The sequence below is a fragment of the Neopelma chrysocephalum genome, unplaced genomic scaffold (genome assembly GCF_003984885.1).
Source record: "Neopelma chrysocephalum unplaced genomic scaffold, ASM398488v2 Primary Assembly neopelma1_24, whole genome shotgun sequence".
Classification (NCBI taxonomy): Eukaryota; Metazoa; Chordata; class Aves; order Passeriformes; family Pipridae; genus Neopelma; species Neopelma chrysocephalum.
This window is the reverse complement of record NW_020897693.1, coordinates 33,420,402-33,433,533: the sequence shown is the minus strand read 5'-3', so window position 1 is coordinate 33,433,533 and position 13,132 is coordinate 33,420,402. Positions and strand designations below refer to the sequence as shown.

At 47.7% G+C, this 13,132-nt stretch overlaps 1 protein-coding gene across 1 annotated transcript in view; it reads right to left on the bottom strand.

The window, feature by feature from the left end:
- The window catches only part of VSX2 (visual system homeobox 2), a 21,580-nt gene extending 8,448 nt beyond the window's left edge, over positions 1–13,132 (bottom strand). The window contains exons 1-3 of the mRNA XM_027671592.1: positions 12,700–13,132; positions 11,453–11,537; positions 8,411–8,534 (exon numbers count right to left, since the gene is read on the bottom strand). Of these exons, the coding sequence (XP_027527393.1) occupies positions 8,411–8,534; positions 11,453–11,537; positions 12,700–13,132 (642 nt within the window). The remainder of the gene's footprint in view (positions 1–8,410; positions 8,535–11,452; positions 11,538–12,699) is intronic.

Sequence of the window (13,132 nt, the reverse complement as noted above, 5' to 3'; positions counted from 1 at the left end):
TGCCCTTTCCTTTACCAGTATACACCAAGCAAAGGGCAAAGGTGCTCCCTGACCTTCTCCAGAAAAAAAGCATTGGCACCAGAGGCTGTGCACCAGCAAGAGAAGGTGTCTGCAGTACTCTCTGGCATGCACTGTTTTCTGAGCTAAGGCCCTGTGGGCATGGGGACAGTCCACAAAGTCCTCCTGAGGGGTACAGCACACACTCACTAATGCACTGTACTCTTGGGGCATTGAAGCATCAGCTGGAGGATATCTACACAAACATGTGATATTTTATAAAATGTTGTAAGATGTAATCAGTTTCCATGCAACAGTTTGGACTGACCACCAAAAGGAGAAAGTTGCCGTCTTTACAATCTTCCCTTAGGAAGGTACATAGTAAAGATGATGTTTGCAATTCCTTGCCTCATGCAGTGAGAGATATCTAATCACCCAAACTCAGAAAATCCTTCACAGAGCTCTTAAATCTGGGGAAGGAGGAGGACCACCAGAGCCAAAGAGCAGTGCAGAATAGTGGTCTGGCCCCTGACCACCAGTCAAGAGGTAGGACTGGCAGTTGTCTTCGGGGTGCCCCTTCAGCACTCTACTGCTATCACGTGTCTGCTCCTGGCTCTACGTGTCCCTCTGCTCCGTGTACTCTTAACCTTCTGTGGGTAATTCACAGCTCCAGGGATTTTCACATGACATCTTAGAGCTGCAGAAGACTGATGCTCCAGGCACTGGCTGCTGCTGTGCCACTGACGCTTGCAGACACCATCAGCTCAGGCTAGAGCACAGCACAGCACAGCTAACAGTGTGACCTGCAGAGCTGCCAACAGCCTGTGGGTGCTGCTTGCACCAGGACGGCATATCTGAGTTCACAGTACATTTCCAGGTATTCCCCATGCTTAGTCCGCCCAAGCTAAGATCTCCCAGGCTGGGACTCTCCCTCAGTTGTCACTTAGACACTGAAGCCTTGATCTCAGTCATGGTCTTCATATAAGCTCAAGAAGTTGACCCAGTCAACAAAGAAATAGTGGGTTCCTGTAGTGACAGTCATGGGGCATTCTGAGTTGGAAAGAGGGCAATGAAGCCAAAGATATGAAGCGACCCAGATATCAGAAACACCAATGGACATAAAGCAAGTTATCTTGGAGTGGACATCACTGCCACATCCAGCACTTTTGTTGTAAGATACTGTAGCAACAGTTTGTTATCCAACTCCGTCCCTCTTTTCTGCTCCACAGAAGGAACTGCCAGCCTCATGCAGGTAGAGATCAGGGTCAGCAATATATCTGTTGAGGACTAGACTTCCCTACACTGCCTGGGCCTGTGCGAAACCTGGCTCACAGAACACCCAAAGAAGGCCAATGAAAAGGTGGAGGAGGTTTGTGCTACCAGAGAAGAATAAGAACTTGTTGAGATCTATCAGGGTAAAAGGAAACAGAGAAAAATAGATCCATTAAGAAATAAAGGGGAGAGTAAATTAACTGAGTGTCTGAAATGCCTGTGTTATTGAACTGTTAGAAAAACCTCTATTCAAAGTCAGGAAAGGAGGAAAACTTCATAATAATGGGTCATTAGAGGAAAACACAAAAACAACCATCAGCTGGTCCCTCTGCCAGACATCCTAAGACTGGAGGGGAATTACCTATTGTGAAAAACTGCAGTGGTCTCAGAAGAGAGAAAAGAAAGTTCATCATTAAATGAAGGAGTGAATAGAAGTGTTCCCAGCACAGGGATTTGGGGCAGCATTTCCAGAAGAGTTTAAGTGATTGAGGAACTGCAATGCCTATGCAAACTCAGAGAAGTGTTACCCTTAAACAACTGTTGTTAAGAAAACAGGAGATGGATGCAGGGAAGAGTTGTCACAGCCTGACATCAAACCTGCAGAGCCATTCCTAATTCTCCTGGACGTGACAGGGAAAGCCTTTGCCAAGCACTTCACAGAAATGGGCTATGGCATATTCTGTTGTCCATCTGTCTTCCTCTTCCAGGGAACTCATGTGCCCCAACACTTGAAAGTGTCTGACCCTTGGCGTCTCCAAACCAAGGAGAGAACAAGCAAAGTCACTGCAAAGAGTGCTGTTTCCCTCCCAGTACTTGTTGTGGAGAAGCACAACAAGTTCACAGTTCCTTATGCTGGGACAGCCCTAAACATCTTGCAAGGAACAGAGCAGAAGTAAAGGACAGGCAAGTTTGTGTTTATTTGTTTTTCTGTCTCATTTAGAAAATCTATCAGTGACTAAAGCAACTCAGGGACTGAACACAGAGGGATAAAGCAGTACCTGAGTATAGAAAACATTCATAACTCTGTATCTCCACATCTGCATTAAAAAGACCTTTTGAACTCACCTAAAGCCCCAGCTGTAGCAAAGTAAATCCCACAACCTAGGCAGGTAATCTGCATGGTCTAGCAACAAACAGCAGAGTCCCCACTTCACAGTAAGCTGAAGAGTTGCTCCTGACCCTCCATTTTCCTTCCTTTCTCCTGCCACATTTTCTTTCTCTGTCCAAAGGCATACAGTGTAAGACTTTTCAGACAGGAATTCCTTTTGGGAAGGCTTGCCTGGGCCCCTGCTCTTGCCTGTCACCCAGCCCCTCTGTTTGCAGCTCTGGTAATTATCTTGTAAACGAAGTTCTAGCACATGGGCTGAAAACAAGCCATAGATAAAGGGTAATGAAAACAATCCATTACAGAAAGGGCCAAATTAAACAACTCTTAATTGAAAAATGGAAATGAATATGAGTTTAGATCAACTAAACAAGCGTGTTATTGAAGAGGCAGCAAACTCCTAACATACCAATTAAAGACATGGAGGCAGAGATGCACCATACGCCACGAGAAAAACTCATAATAATGTTCTCACTAAGCCAGTAAGTTTGATTAGTTTTATTACTCTCACTTGTATACTTCCTACATTTCAAAAAGCATAGGGGAAGTTAATGACACTTATCTGATATCACACAGCCATGGCTTGCCCCAGTGCTCAGGAATTATTGGCAAAGGTAGCCAGCAGTAGCTGGTCAACTCTGTTTCATGATTAACTGCTTGCAGGGCTCTTTGAAAATAATATTTTATATATATTTATGCATAATGAATATATAAAAATATATTTTGAAATGTGCCTCACACAACAGCAACACTTTTGGCTTCTCCTTCACCTTGGTAATCCACCTCCAACAATCCCGACTGCTCTGCTCACCTCCTTACAGCCACATGGTCTCCGCGAACCTGCTGTATAGACATTCCACTTGGAACCCACTGGGCACTGGCAGTGTGCCTCATGCTGGCCTTTCTCTGTTCTATGCATGAGAGTCACCCAAAGTTTTACCAAGAATAGACAAGTTCTCACTTCTTAGAGTAACAGTGATAAGCTTAGAAAATCCAACACCACCACTACTTTCTGCATCACTAAGAAATCCTTTGTCAGCCATTCCAGGCACAGATTCAGGAAAGGTCACCAGCTGCATGGAGTAATCACAGCATTCCATTCTTACACCATAGGATTCAGCACTCTGCAGCAAGCAAGAAAAGCTGGCAGGAGAGGGAGAAGCCAGGGCTGCTAAAGCTGCATAAAGTTAATTTTTCCTTCACACTTTCTATTATGTTTCTTGGGGGAACTCCTTGGGTTCACTTCTGAGCTCACGCTCAGTGCAGTTCAGGTTCCTCAGGCCTTTCCAAATTATGTTCACCTCTAAATAGAGAAACTTTTTGCAAAAATGAAGCAAGGTAAGGCTCTTGTTCTGGAAAAATACTCTCTCGGTACAAATGCTTCCCTCCAAATGACTACTCTTCCTGATTCCTCCATCCCTGTTCAACTCCCAAAAGGCTGCACAGTGATACTGAAATGCATTAATCTGAAAGCAGCTAAACCAATAAATTTCAGTTAGAGATTTAGTTGACCTTGTTTTGGTTTTAGCCAAAATTGACCTTTTAGCTGCGTGACAAAACTTGCTGGATACACAGACAATCTCCACTTCTCATGCACAGCAACAGACTCTTCTTGGGATTCCTTTTGCTTACATGAGCAATTTTATGTGTCCCAAAATTCATCATAACCATATAATATTTTAACAATATAAACTGACAATTTTTAGCACTTTTATTATCTTTCTCAATTGATTAGTTCCCTAAAAAGGTGACTCTAGTGTCCCCCCAATGGCAGCCAGGATCTTATTTTTTGGAAATACTGATTAATCAATTTGTTTGATTGGTAGGAGACATATTTTAAGGAAAAACATACACATACATTTCAATAATCCCAAATCAAACTGTTTCTGAACTTTAATATTGAAACTACTGTGTTTAAAGTTCAGAACTGCTACATATTAATAAATTCAATAGGGATAACTTATCTAAAATCTACTCATTACACTTAAGAGTACTGTTATGAGAAACAGCAGTTTAAGTCAGATGTCACAATACTTGAGGCCATTTTTAATACTTCATTCTGTTTATTAAGATATACTTCCCCACAGGAATCTACTTACCTCACCTGGATTTTACAGAATGGTCTGTGTTTATTCTAATAGGGGCACTTTAATTCTTCTGAATATTTTCAAATATATTGATTAATGTGGACTTTTCAAGTATTTTGCAAAATGGCCACAGTGACATCTGGTCTGACTTGTGCATAGTGTCTCGCTATGAAAAAGAATTACTTTCCCAATGGGAAGATGCTCATTTTCCTTCCAGGAGCAGCCAGCTCAATGGGGGAGGAAGACACACACGGTGTTAAAGAGTGCTGCCTTGGAAAAAAAATCATGTCTTCATCTTCTCTTTAAATGGAGGATTTGAATATTTTTGTCCTGGATTCAATGTTCTCTCAAAGCAATAACTTTCTTGGCCTCTGATGGCTATTTGTAGCATTCTGCTGAAGGTTTTACCTGCAAACAGTTCCTATATATCATTCTTTCAATTGTACTCTTTGAATTTCACTTTCACATCAAATTTCATAGGTGATTTACTTTCTCTTTGACTATTACCTCCTGAGAAATAATTCCATGAATGAAATTAAGGGGTAGATATCACTCTTAGGTGTGGATCCAGTGAGAACCCACGTGGAACGCTGTGGAAGTCCACAACATATGATGCTCACAACAATCTTAGAAAACACTTTCATTAATGATATAGGAGAGGGACAGAGGAATGTTGAAAGATGAGAGGAACTGTAAGCCACAAAGAAAATGAAAAAATATAGAGCTCCCTTGAGCAGCTGGAAACTCATGCAAGGAAAAAAATTCAACGATGTGGAATTATAAATATTATGAAAATGGGAATAAGATTCATTGTCAGCTGTCTCTTCCAAGGGGCAATAAATGATGTTAAGAGATTCAAAGCAAGGTTTACTTCACTCAGGCAGTTCTGCTGCAGAACTTTTTGCTGCAGGATACTAAAATATGTACATGTGTTCAAAATCCCAGGAGGCTGATAAAGTACTCAGTAGGTATCACTGGATAGCTGCCCTGTTCTCATACTCTAGCACCCACCTCTTGCCAGTGTCAGAGCTGGTAGGGCTGTGGTTATGTCTGTCAGACAAAGTTAATAAAATGCCATATGAAATCCAGAACACTGAAGGGAAAATCCTGAGCATTAAAAAAAAAAAACAAAACAAAAACCTGTCTAAAAAAAGTTTGAAGTGATTGAATTAGATAAATAGAAATAAATAAATAAGGAAGCAAGCAGACCAGTGCTAATACAAGGCTGTTTCTGTAAGGGCTCAGAAATCCAGTGTGAACACACCCAGCATGCAGTTGTAGGCATGCGGTCTCTTATCTCCAGGAAGACTGACAGGCAGGATGGGCTTCACATAAGAACAACCAAATGATTAAGAGATGAGTGTGTGATTTATGAAGGACGATTTAAGGAAAGGTCTTTGCAACTTGCATAAGCAATGATGAAAACCAAAAGTGACAGCCAGGAGAAGAAATAGCTTAGATTTATTTAAAGAGTGTGAACATTATAACAAGGGGGAAAGAATTAGGCTCATAACACAAAGGGCTAAAGTTGAAAAGGAATATGAGGTGAAATATCAAGAAGAATGATCAAAGGTGGGAATTATCTTGGCATGGTTTGTCATACACAAAAAACTTTGGACAAGGAAATTTCACAGAATATGTGGTAAGGGATGATCGGTTGCTGACCTACCGGAAAGAACAGTGGTGCTCAGGACTTCTACATGACCCCAGTGCTCACCCTGGCAGGGTGCTCATGCTCTCACACAGCAGATGCCACATAAATTCTGCTGTTTCTCATTATTTCCCCTTTCACGATGAGGAAAACTGTTACTCACAAGCACTTTCTTCTGGAATACACATGCCACTAGTTACACCTGATGGTCAGACCATGGGGTGTTTCTGCTGTCCAAGTGTAATCTGATCTTTAGGGCAGAGGGGTCCGAGTAAGGAGCCCTCTTAGTTTAAAAAATTCTACAACACAGGGAGAGTAGGCAGCTGTTTATTAGCCAGCTGCAGAATGACATGGCAGCAAGTCAGTGACGGTTAAGATACATTAGCCTCTGTTTCGCTTCTGTATGAGGTAAAACACTGAGTCTCAGCACTGGGAGGATGCTCCAGATGCTGAAGCAGTACATGCAGTGTCCAGCTCTGCACTCTCTGCCATAATATCTCCCTCCACTTCACACATAGTGAAGGTCCTCAGCTCCGGACAGAGAAATGGTGCCTCTGGAGTTCAACATATACTGTGCCACCAGATAAACCTCTTCGCTGAAAAGGTCCTTTATGGGAAATCAAAGGATCCTCTTTCTAGGACAGCATCAGATGGTGGGTGCAGGCAACACTACACTCCCAATAAGTCTCTTCTCTCTTGACTTGATGTCCTACAGGATCACAAGAAGAGAAATAACCCTTCATCCATCTCACTCTTTAGAGGCAAATCATCAGGGCTTGTTGCTCAGAGCAAAATCCTAATGCATCAGGTAAGATTTCAGATGATGAGCCATTATCTCTGAAGACTGGTGGAAATCCTGTCAGCACGAAGGTTATCTACAAGCTGTTAGGTCAGCAGGAGTCCTGCCAGATCAATGGGATATGAAGCACAACTTGCTTTTATAAAAATGTCATTCTTGATTAAGCATAAAAACAAGGCTGGTGAGGGGGTCTCAGGACTGAGGGGAAAAAAGGCTGCACTTTTGTTTGCGAGGATCTTCCTGTCCCTGCACAGGGTTAGACCACAGCAGCTTCCAGCATCAGTGTTATCTTGCTAAGTGCCCTCTGAGCTACATTCCAAACCCACAAGGGAGCAGCCTCCTGGGCCATCTCTTTAGCAAAAAAAGAGCACAGACTCAAGAAGCAGCTCAGCGGGTGCTGGGCACGCATGAGGGACTGAACAGAAGGAGGAACCTGGGAAACTAGGACTCTCCCAACACAATGTAGCACTTAAGACAATGTCTCTTGTAGAAACTGCTATACACCATTCACAGAGTCAGCCACTGCCACTGTGTGGAGGACCAGGCTAGGTTAACTCTCAGCCAGCCCAGAAATATTACCTGTACCTGCTGCTCAAGGCACAGCCATTACAATCCTGTGCCTTATGTAGCAACCTGGCAGAAGCAAGTAATGGGTGAAGGGAGGCAACAGAAGCTGCTGGAGCCCACCCTTGTGAATATCATGTGTAGTCCGTCCAAGCACATTGTGCCTCCCACACTGTACACAGCAGCTCTAAGTCTTCTCCGGCTTTTTGGCTGTAATGATTGCTTGCATTGATTGCTGCCACACAGGACAAAGGATGGTGCTGGCACAGCCCTGCAGCTCAGGCTGCTCCTTATCACTGGAGGATTCACCACACAGTGGTGATACTCCACACCACCTTGTTCTACCTCCTCATGGTGGCATGACAGGACTGACATGCAACTAAAACTCAAATGTTAAAAATGAGGAGGCATTTGCCCTCTCAAGTGAAAATGATGGTGCAAACACCTCTCTGGGACTCCCCCATCATTCCCACACTGAGTCCACCCACAGCACTACTAGCTGCCTATGCCATCCCTGTGGATCCTTCTGTGCCCAAAGGAGCAGAGATGAGCTCTTTCCCTCTCACAGTGCCCACCCAGACACAGTCTCCAGGAGGTTCTCTTCTTGCCTATACCTTCTTTCCCATAGCAAGTCCTCAATACTCTGTGGTCTTTTCTTGCATGCCTGTTCTCCTCTGATTTAAGATTCCCTCTGTTATACACACCCTAAATCACTGGTACAACACACCATGCACAGCACATGTTGACATACAAACACCAAATACAAATCTGCCAAGAATAGCTGATCTCTCTGCCTACCCATGGAAAGCAGGAGAACTGACAGCTTGGGGAAGTTTATTCAGAGAAATGTCAGCCTTCCCATGCTATCTTTTCTTCAGGGAGGTATGAAAATGGCTGAGAGGAGCATGATAAGGGGGTCCAAGAGATATGATTACCTGTATCCTGTCTTCTGGCAACTCTGTTTTCATGGCCAACATCTCTCTAGCATATACGTCAGGATAGTGGGCCTCATTGAAGGCCTTTTCCAGTTCCTCCAGTTGGTAGGATGTGAAGATTGTCCTGAGGGGAGTAAAACTCTTTGATCAAAAAACATAAGAAGAAGCAGCAAAGATGATGAAGAGTCAGAGAAATGGACAGTGAAACCTGGGTAACCTGCTAACGCATAACTTTTCCCCATCTCCTATGTTTCTGTGCCCAAAGGTCAGGTGCCAGGGTGAAAGGAGAACCAGAAAATGCCAGAAGACAGCACCTTTAACAGTTACAAATCACCTTCCCTTTTCAAGGACCTGCCTCTAGAGACTGTCCCTCCCCAGCAGCGAGCACCCGCAGTGATGGCAGCTGCTCTTACATCTCAGACTCCACTGCCTCTTTGGAGGATCCTGGCGGGTGTCCTTATCCTTTATGTCCCCTACAACTTTGAACCCACCCCTGGCCAGGCTTAAAACCACACCTCTCCTCCTCTTTCATTCAGACATTTCTTAACCCTTTGATAGTCACATTGAGAGGAAGCAGCATCCCTTCAGCACCCTGCCTACAGAGGTGCTGAGCCCTTTTCCAGCTGCTGATTCTTAGGCTGTTCAATCTCCATGAGCAAATAATCCTTCACCTCGAGTCCCAGTCCGTGGATGAATTCTCTGAATGTTTTATCCACTCCCTACCACTTTTCACCACTCCTTCCCCACAAGAGCCAGGGCCAGCTCCCTTCCTCTGCCTTTCCCCTGGTTGCTCCCACCCTGATATCTCATTAGCTGCTCCCTGACAGCTTGCATTACCCTATTATCCTCTGGAAATCCTCCTGGACCACTCTGGGCGGGCAGCAGCCCAACCTGCCTTTGCACAGCCAGTTCTCAGTTTGGGACAACCAAATTGAAAAATCAGCAGCTGGAAAGCTGAGACAAATGAAAGCCCTTCTCCAGCAGATGGATGAGAAGTCTCAGACCACTTCCACTCTCCGAGGATTAAAATTCCCACCCTTCAACTCCTCCAGTACAGAAAATACAATTTTTGGTATAAACTAACAATACTCTGATGGCAAAAAAAAAACCAAGAACCAACTAACCAACAAAAAACCCGAACCAAACAAAAAACACCAAAAACCCCCCCAAAACCAAATAGCCACCAAGAAAACAAAACAAAACAAAAATTCAACCAAAAAAACCAAACCAAAATAAAACAATTATCAACCCAAGAACTGCAGCCTTTTTGCAAAGTCAATGTATAAATATCATCGATCTAAGAAACATGTAGCTCCTGGAAGGAGAGAGAAAATAGTCTTTTTCTAAAATATATCCAGATTTCAGAAGGGCCCTACAATTCCAGAGAGCATAAACAGAAATTCTCAGAAATATCCTCCACTATACAGAATGAAAAGGATTCCACCAGATCGATAATATTACTAACAAAAGCAGCATGCAAATGCAAGGGATCTGTCTGCAACCAGACCCTTCTTTAAATTCATTCTTAAATCCATTCTCTTTTCAAACCGTTTTTCTTCAATTCTGACAAATCTGTGAATTCTAGGGACAGCAGAGCCACATCAATTCGTGTATTTTCTCTCTCTAGGACCACAGAAAAAATTATTCCAGTTTTGATCCAGTTTACATTTCAAGCATTCCCCTCCACCTTCCTCCGACAATAGCGCAGAAGCCCGTCCAGGCTCAGCAGCAGGAGGGTTTTGCCTGACGTTCAGCTCAAGTTTTCCCTTTTTAGCTCATCCTCAGGTAGCCCCTGTCCCTTTTGCAATACACAATCCACTGCCCCTTTTGGTGTTTCGATCCTGCAGCTCTATGCAGGCTATTGGTCATCTCCCAGCCCTTCCTTGGTCCAACTAGGGGTCTTAACCGTTTAGTACAGAAGATACAATTACAGACAAATGTTGCAGGTCTGTTTCTGTCTAGAACTGAAAATAAAACAAATCCCCATCCAGACTGGGACCTGTACACCAGATTCGGTTGTGTTTTCACTCAGCCCTGTCCGGGCCACAAAGAAAATGAACTCGTATTTACTCCAGAGCACCCAAACTGGTAATATTTGCCTGTGGAGGGGCTCCGAGTTCAGGATGAGCCCTACAGACCGAGCCTCCTGTTGCATACATAGCAGGACGCCTCCTGGGACAGTCGGTCTCCTTCCACCCCGTATCCTGGTAAGCTTTCACTGGGGCGTGTTTTAATCCACCTTTCCTGCATCGTGGCAGGATTGATTTAATTATTCCTAAATCACCCTCAGTGGATGGTGCCTGGCCTTCCTTTGTCCTGACGCTCCGGCCACAGCAACGCCAGAACCCAGCACAGGATTTTTTGTTTCTGTTTACAAGGCACAGACAATCCAACTCCTTTTTAACTGTGGGAGAAGTCAGACAAAGTCTATTACCCTGACCATGCTGAGGGGAACCAAATCCCAAAGAGGATCTTCATTTCCTTAAACAATTTTCCACCCTTCTTCAGCTTCTCTGAAGGTTGTCTCTGATTCCCAATTATTTAATCTATTGGCAAAACACTTATTTCTAAGTAATAAAATATTTAAATTATTGATAGGAATTCTGTCTTGCTGACAGCCAATATTAAGATTACTGTGCGTGGAGCTGATAACGGGTTTTATTATTTCTGACAGGTGGATGATTTTCCCTTCCCGAACACCGGTGATCCCTATTCCGCCTAGATGCTCATGGGCTGTTCGGCATTGCGACTGGGAATACCTGGATCCGCAGCCAGAAAAAAATTAATAAAACGACACCTGTGGTCGATCCCCCCGCTCCCTGTAGGTACGTCCCCAAATCCGATTTATTTTGGACGGGGAAAAAGAAAAAGGGAAGGAGCCGGTGGAGAAGCCGCAGGGGCGCTCCGGTGGCGGGTGCCGGGAAGAGTATTTTGCTCCGGGCCGGAGCGGGTCGGCCCCACCGGCGCGGCGGGGCTCGGTGGTGCCCAGTTCCCTGGAGACTGAGGCAGCGAGAGCCGGCGAGGTGGCCTCCCCTGGCTTACCTGTGCCGCCTCTTCTTTCGTTTCTTGCTCTGGTTTAAGGAAGATTTGGACATTTTTCGGTCGCTGGAGGAGACATCCTCGGAATCTGCGGAGAGACAGGCAGCAGCTGTGGGCTGGGGCTCCCTCCCCGCCAGGGACCCCCAGGTACAGCCGGGCCAGGCGGCTCCCCTCCCTCCGCCAGCTCTGGCCGAAGATTTCGTTGCGGTCGCGCCGCGGACGGGGCACGACGCCGGCCGCTCCCTCCAGCGCGGCGCGACCCCAGCGCCGCTCCCGGTCCCGGTGAGGGCAGCTCGGGGCGATCCGCCTCGGACAGGGAAGGCTCCGGGCGGGAACCGGGCTGCAGCTCTCGCCTCTCTCCCGCGGTGTCGTTTGCTGAGGCTGCTGTTGTCTCGCTGCTAAAATGCAGAGCCCGGAGAGCTCAACCAAAATGTGGGGAAACAGGGAAGCTGCAACCCTCTCCCCGTGGCCGGGCATCCGCGGCCGCCTGCCCTAGCCCGGGGATCCCGGACTGCGCCGCAGAAACACCGGAGCGGGGACGGAGAAATTGAGGTTTATGGAGCTACCAGCAAAAACAAACCCCGGGAGGAGCTGGTGCCTATCCGCAGTCCCCGACTTCCAAGGGGATGTTAAGGACAGGACACCGCCGCCTTTGCCCCGAAGGAGCAGCCGAGGGACGGAACCGGGACCCACATTTCGATGCGCGCTCTGGTCCCGCTCCTGCCCGCGGCACCGCGCTAACCTGCCCGGCCCCGGCGCCGTGCTGCTCGGCGGGCCGTGCTGCGGGCACGGCCCGGGACGGAAACCGCGTCGGACGGCTCCGGCCGCTGCCGGGAGAAAGCCAGGGGTTGCCCTCGGGGCCAGGGTCGGGCGCTGCTGCCTGCCGCTCCAGGGGTACCCGAGGAGGCCTCGGGAACGGGCCTGAAGGAAGGGTTGTAGGAGGCTGCTGCCGTCTAGGAAAAGGATGCCGAAAGGCCCCTAATTCTCTGGCAACGACTTGGGGTGGCGGGGGACCGCTCCGACGGGGCTCCGCGCATTCCAGGGCCGGGCGCCCCCGGCCACGCCGTCACGTAGCGGCCGCAGCCCCGAACGGGGGAAAATACGGTCCCGTCCGCCCTTCTCCTCTTCCTCGGAATCGAAACGAAATCGCCTTCCCGCCGCCGGGCAAGTGGCCTCCCGGCGGGGCGCGGGATGCGGGTGGCTGCGCTGGTGGGGCGCGGCGGGTCCCCGGGGGCCGGGGACGTGCCTACCTGAGCTGGCCGTCTGGCTGCTGTCCAACTGCCCGGGAGCCCGGGCCAGGGGCTGCAGGTGGACGCTCTGGGGGTCGGAGAGCACCTCCAGGAAGGTGGGCTGAGTGTAAAAGCCGGGGATGCCGCCGGCCCCCAGTAGCCCCATGCCCACACCGCCCACCCCGGCGGGGCTGAGCACAGAGCGGGCCGCCAGCAGGTGCCCGGCGGGCAGAGAGTCCAGGGCGGCCCGAGGGTGCGACGGCGGCTCCTTGTTCAAGCCCAGGATCTCCTGGATACCGAAACCGGTGCAACGGGGAGGGGTGGGCCCGGAGCTGGGCTTGACCCCTGCCGCGGGGGGCGGCGGAGGCGGTGGCGGGGCGGCGGCGGCCGCGCCGTCGGGCTTGGGCTTGCTGGGCAGGCTGGGGGCCAGCGCCGCGCCCGCTTTGCCCGTCAT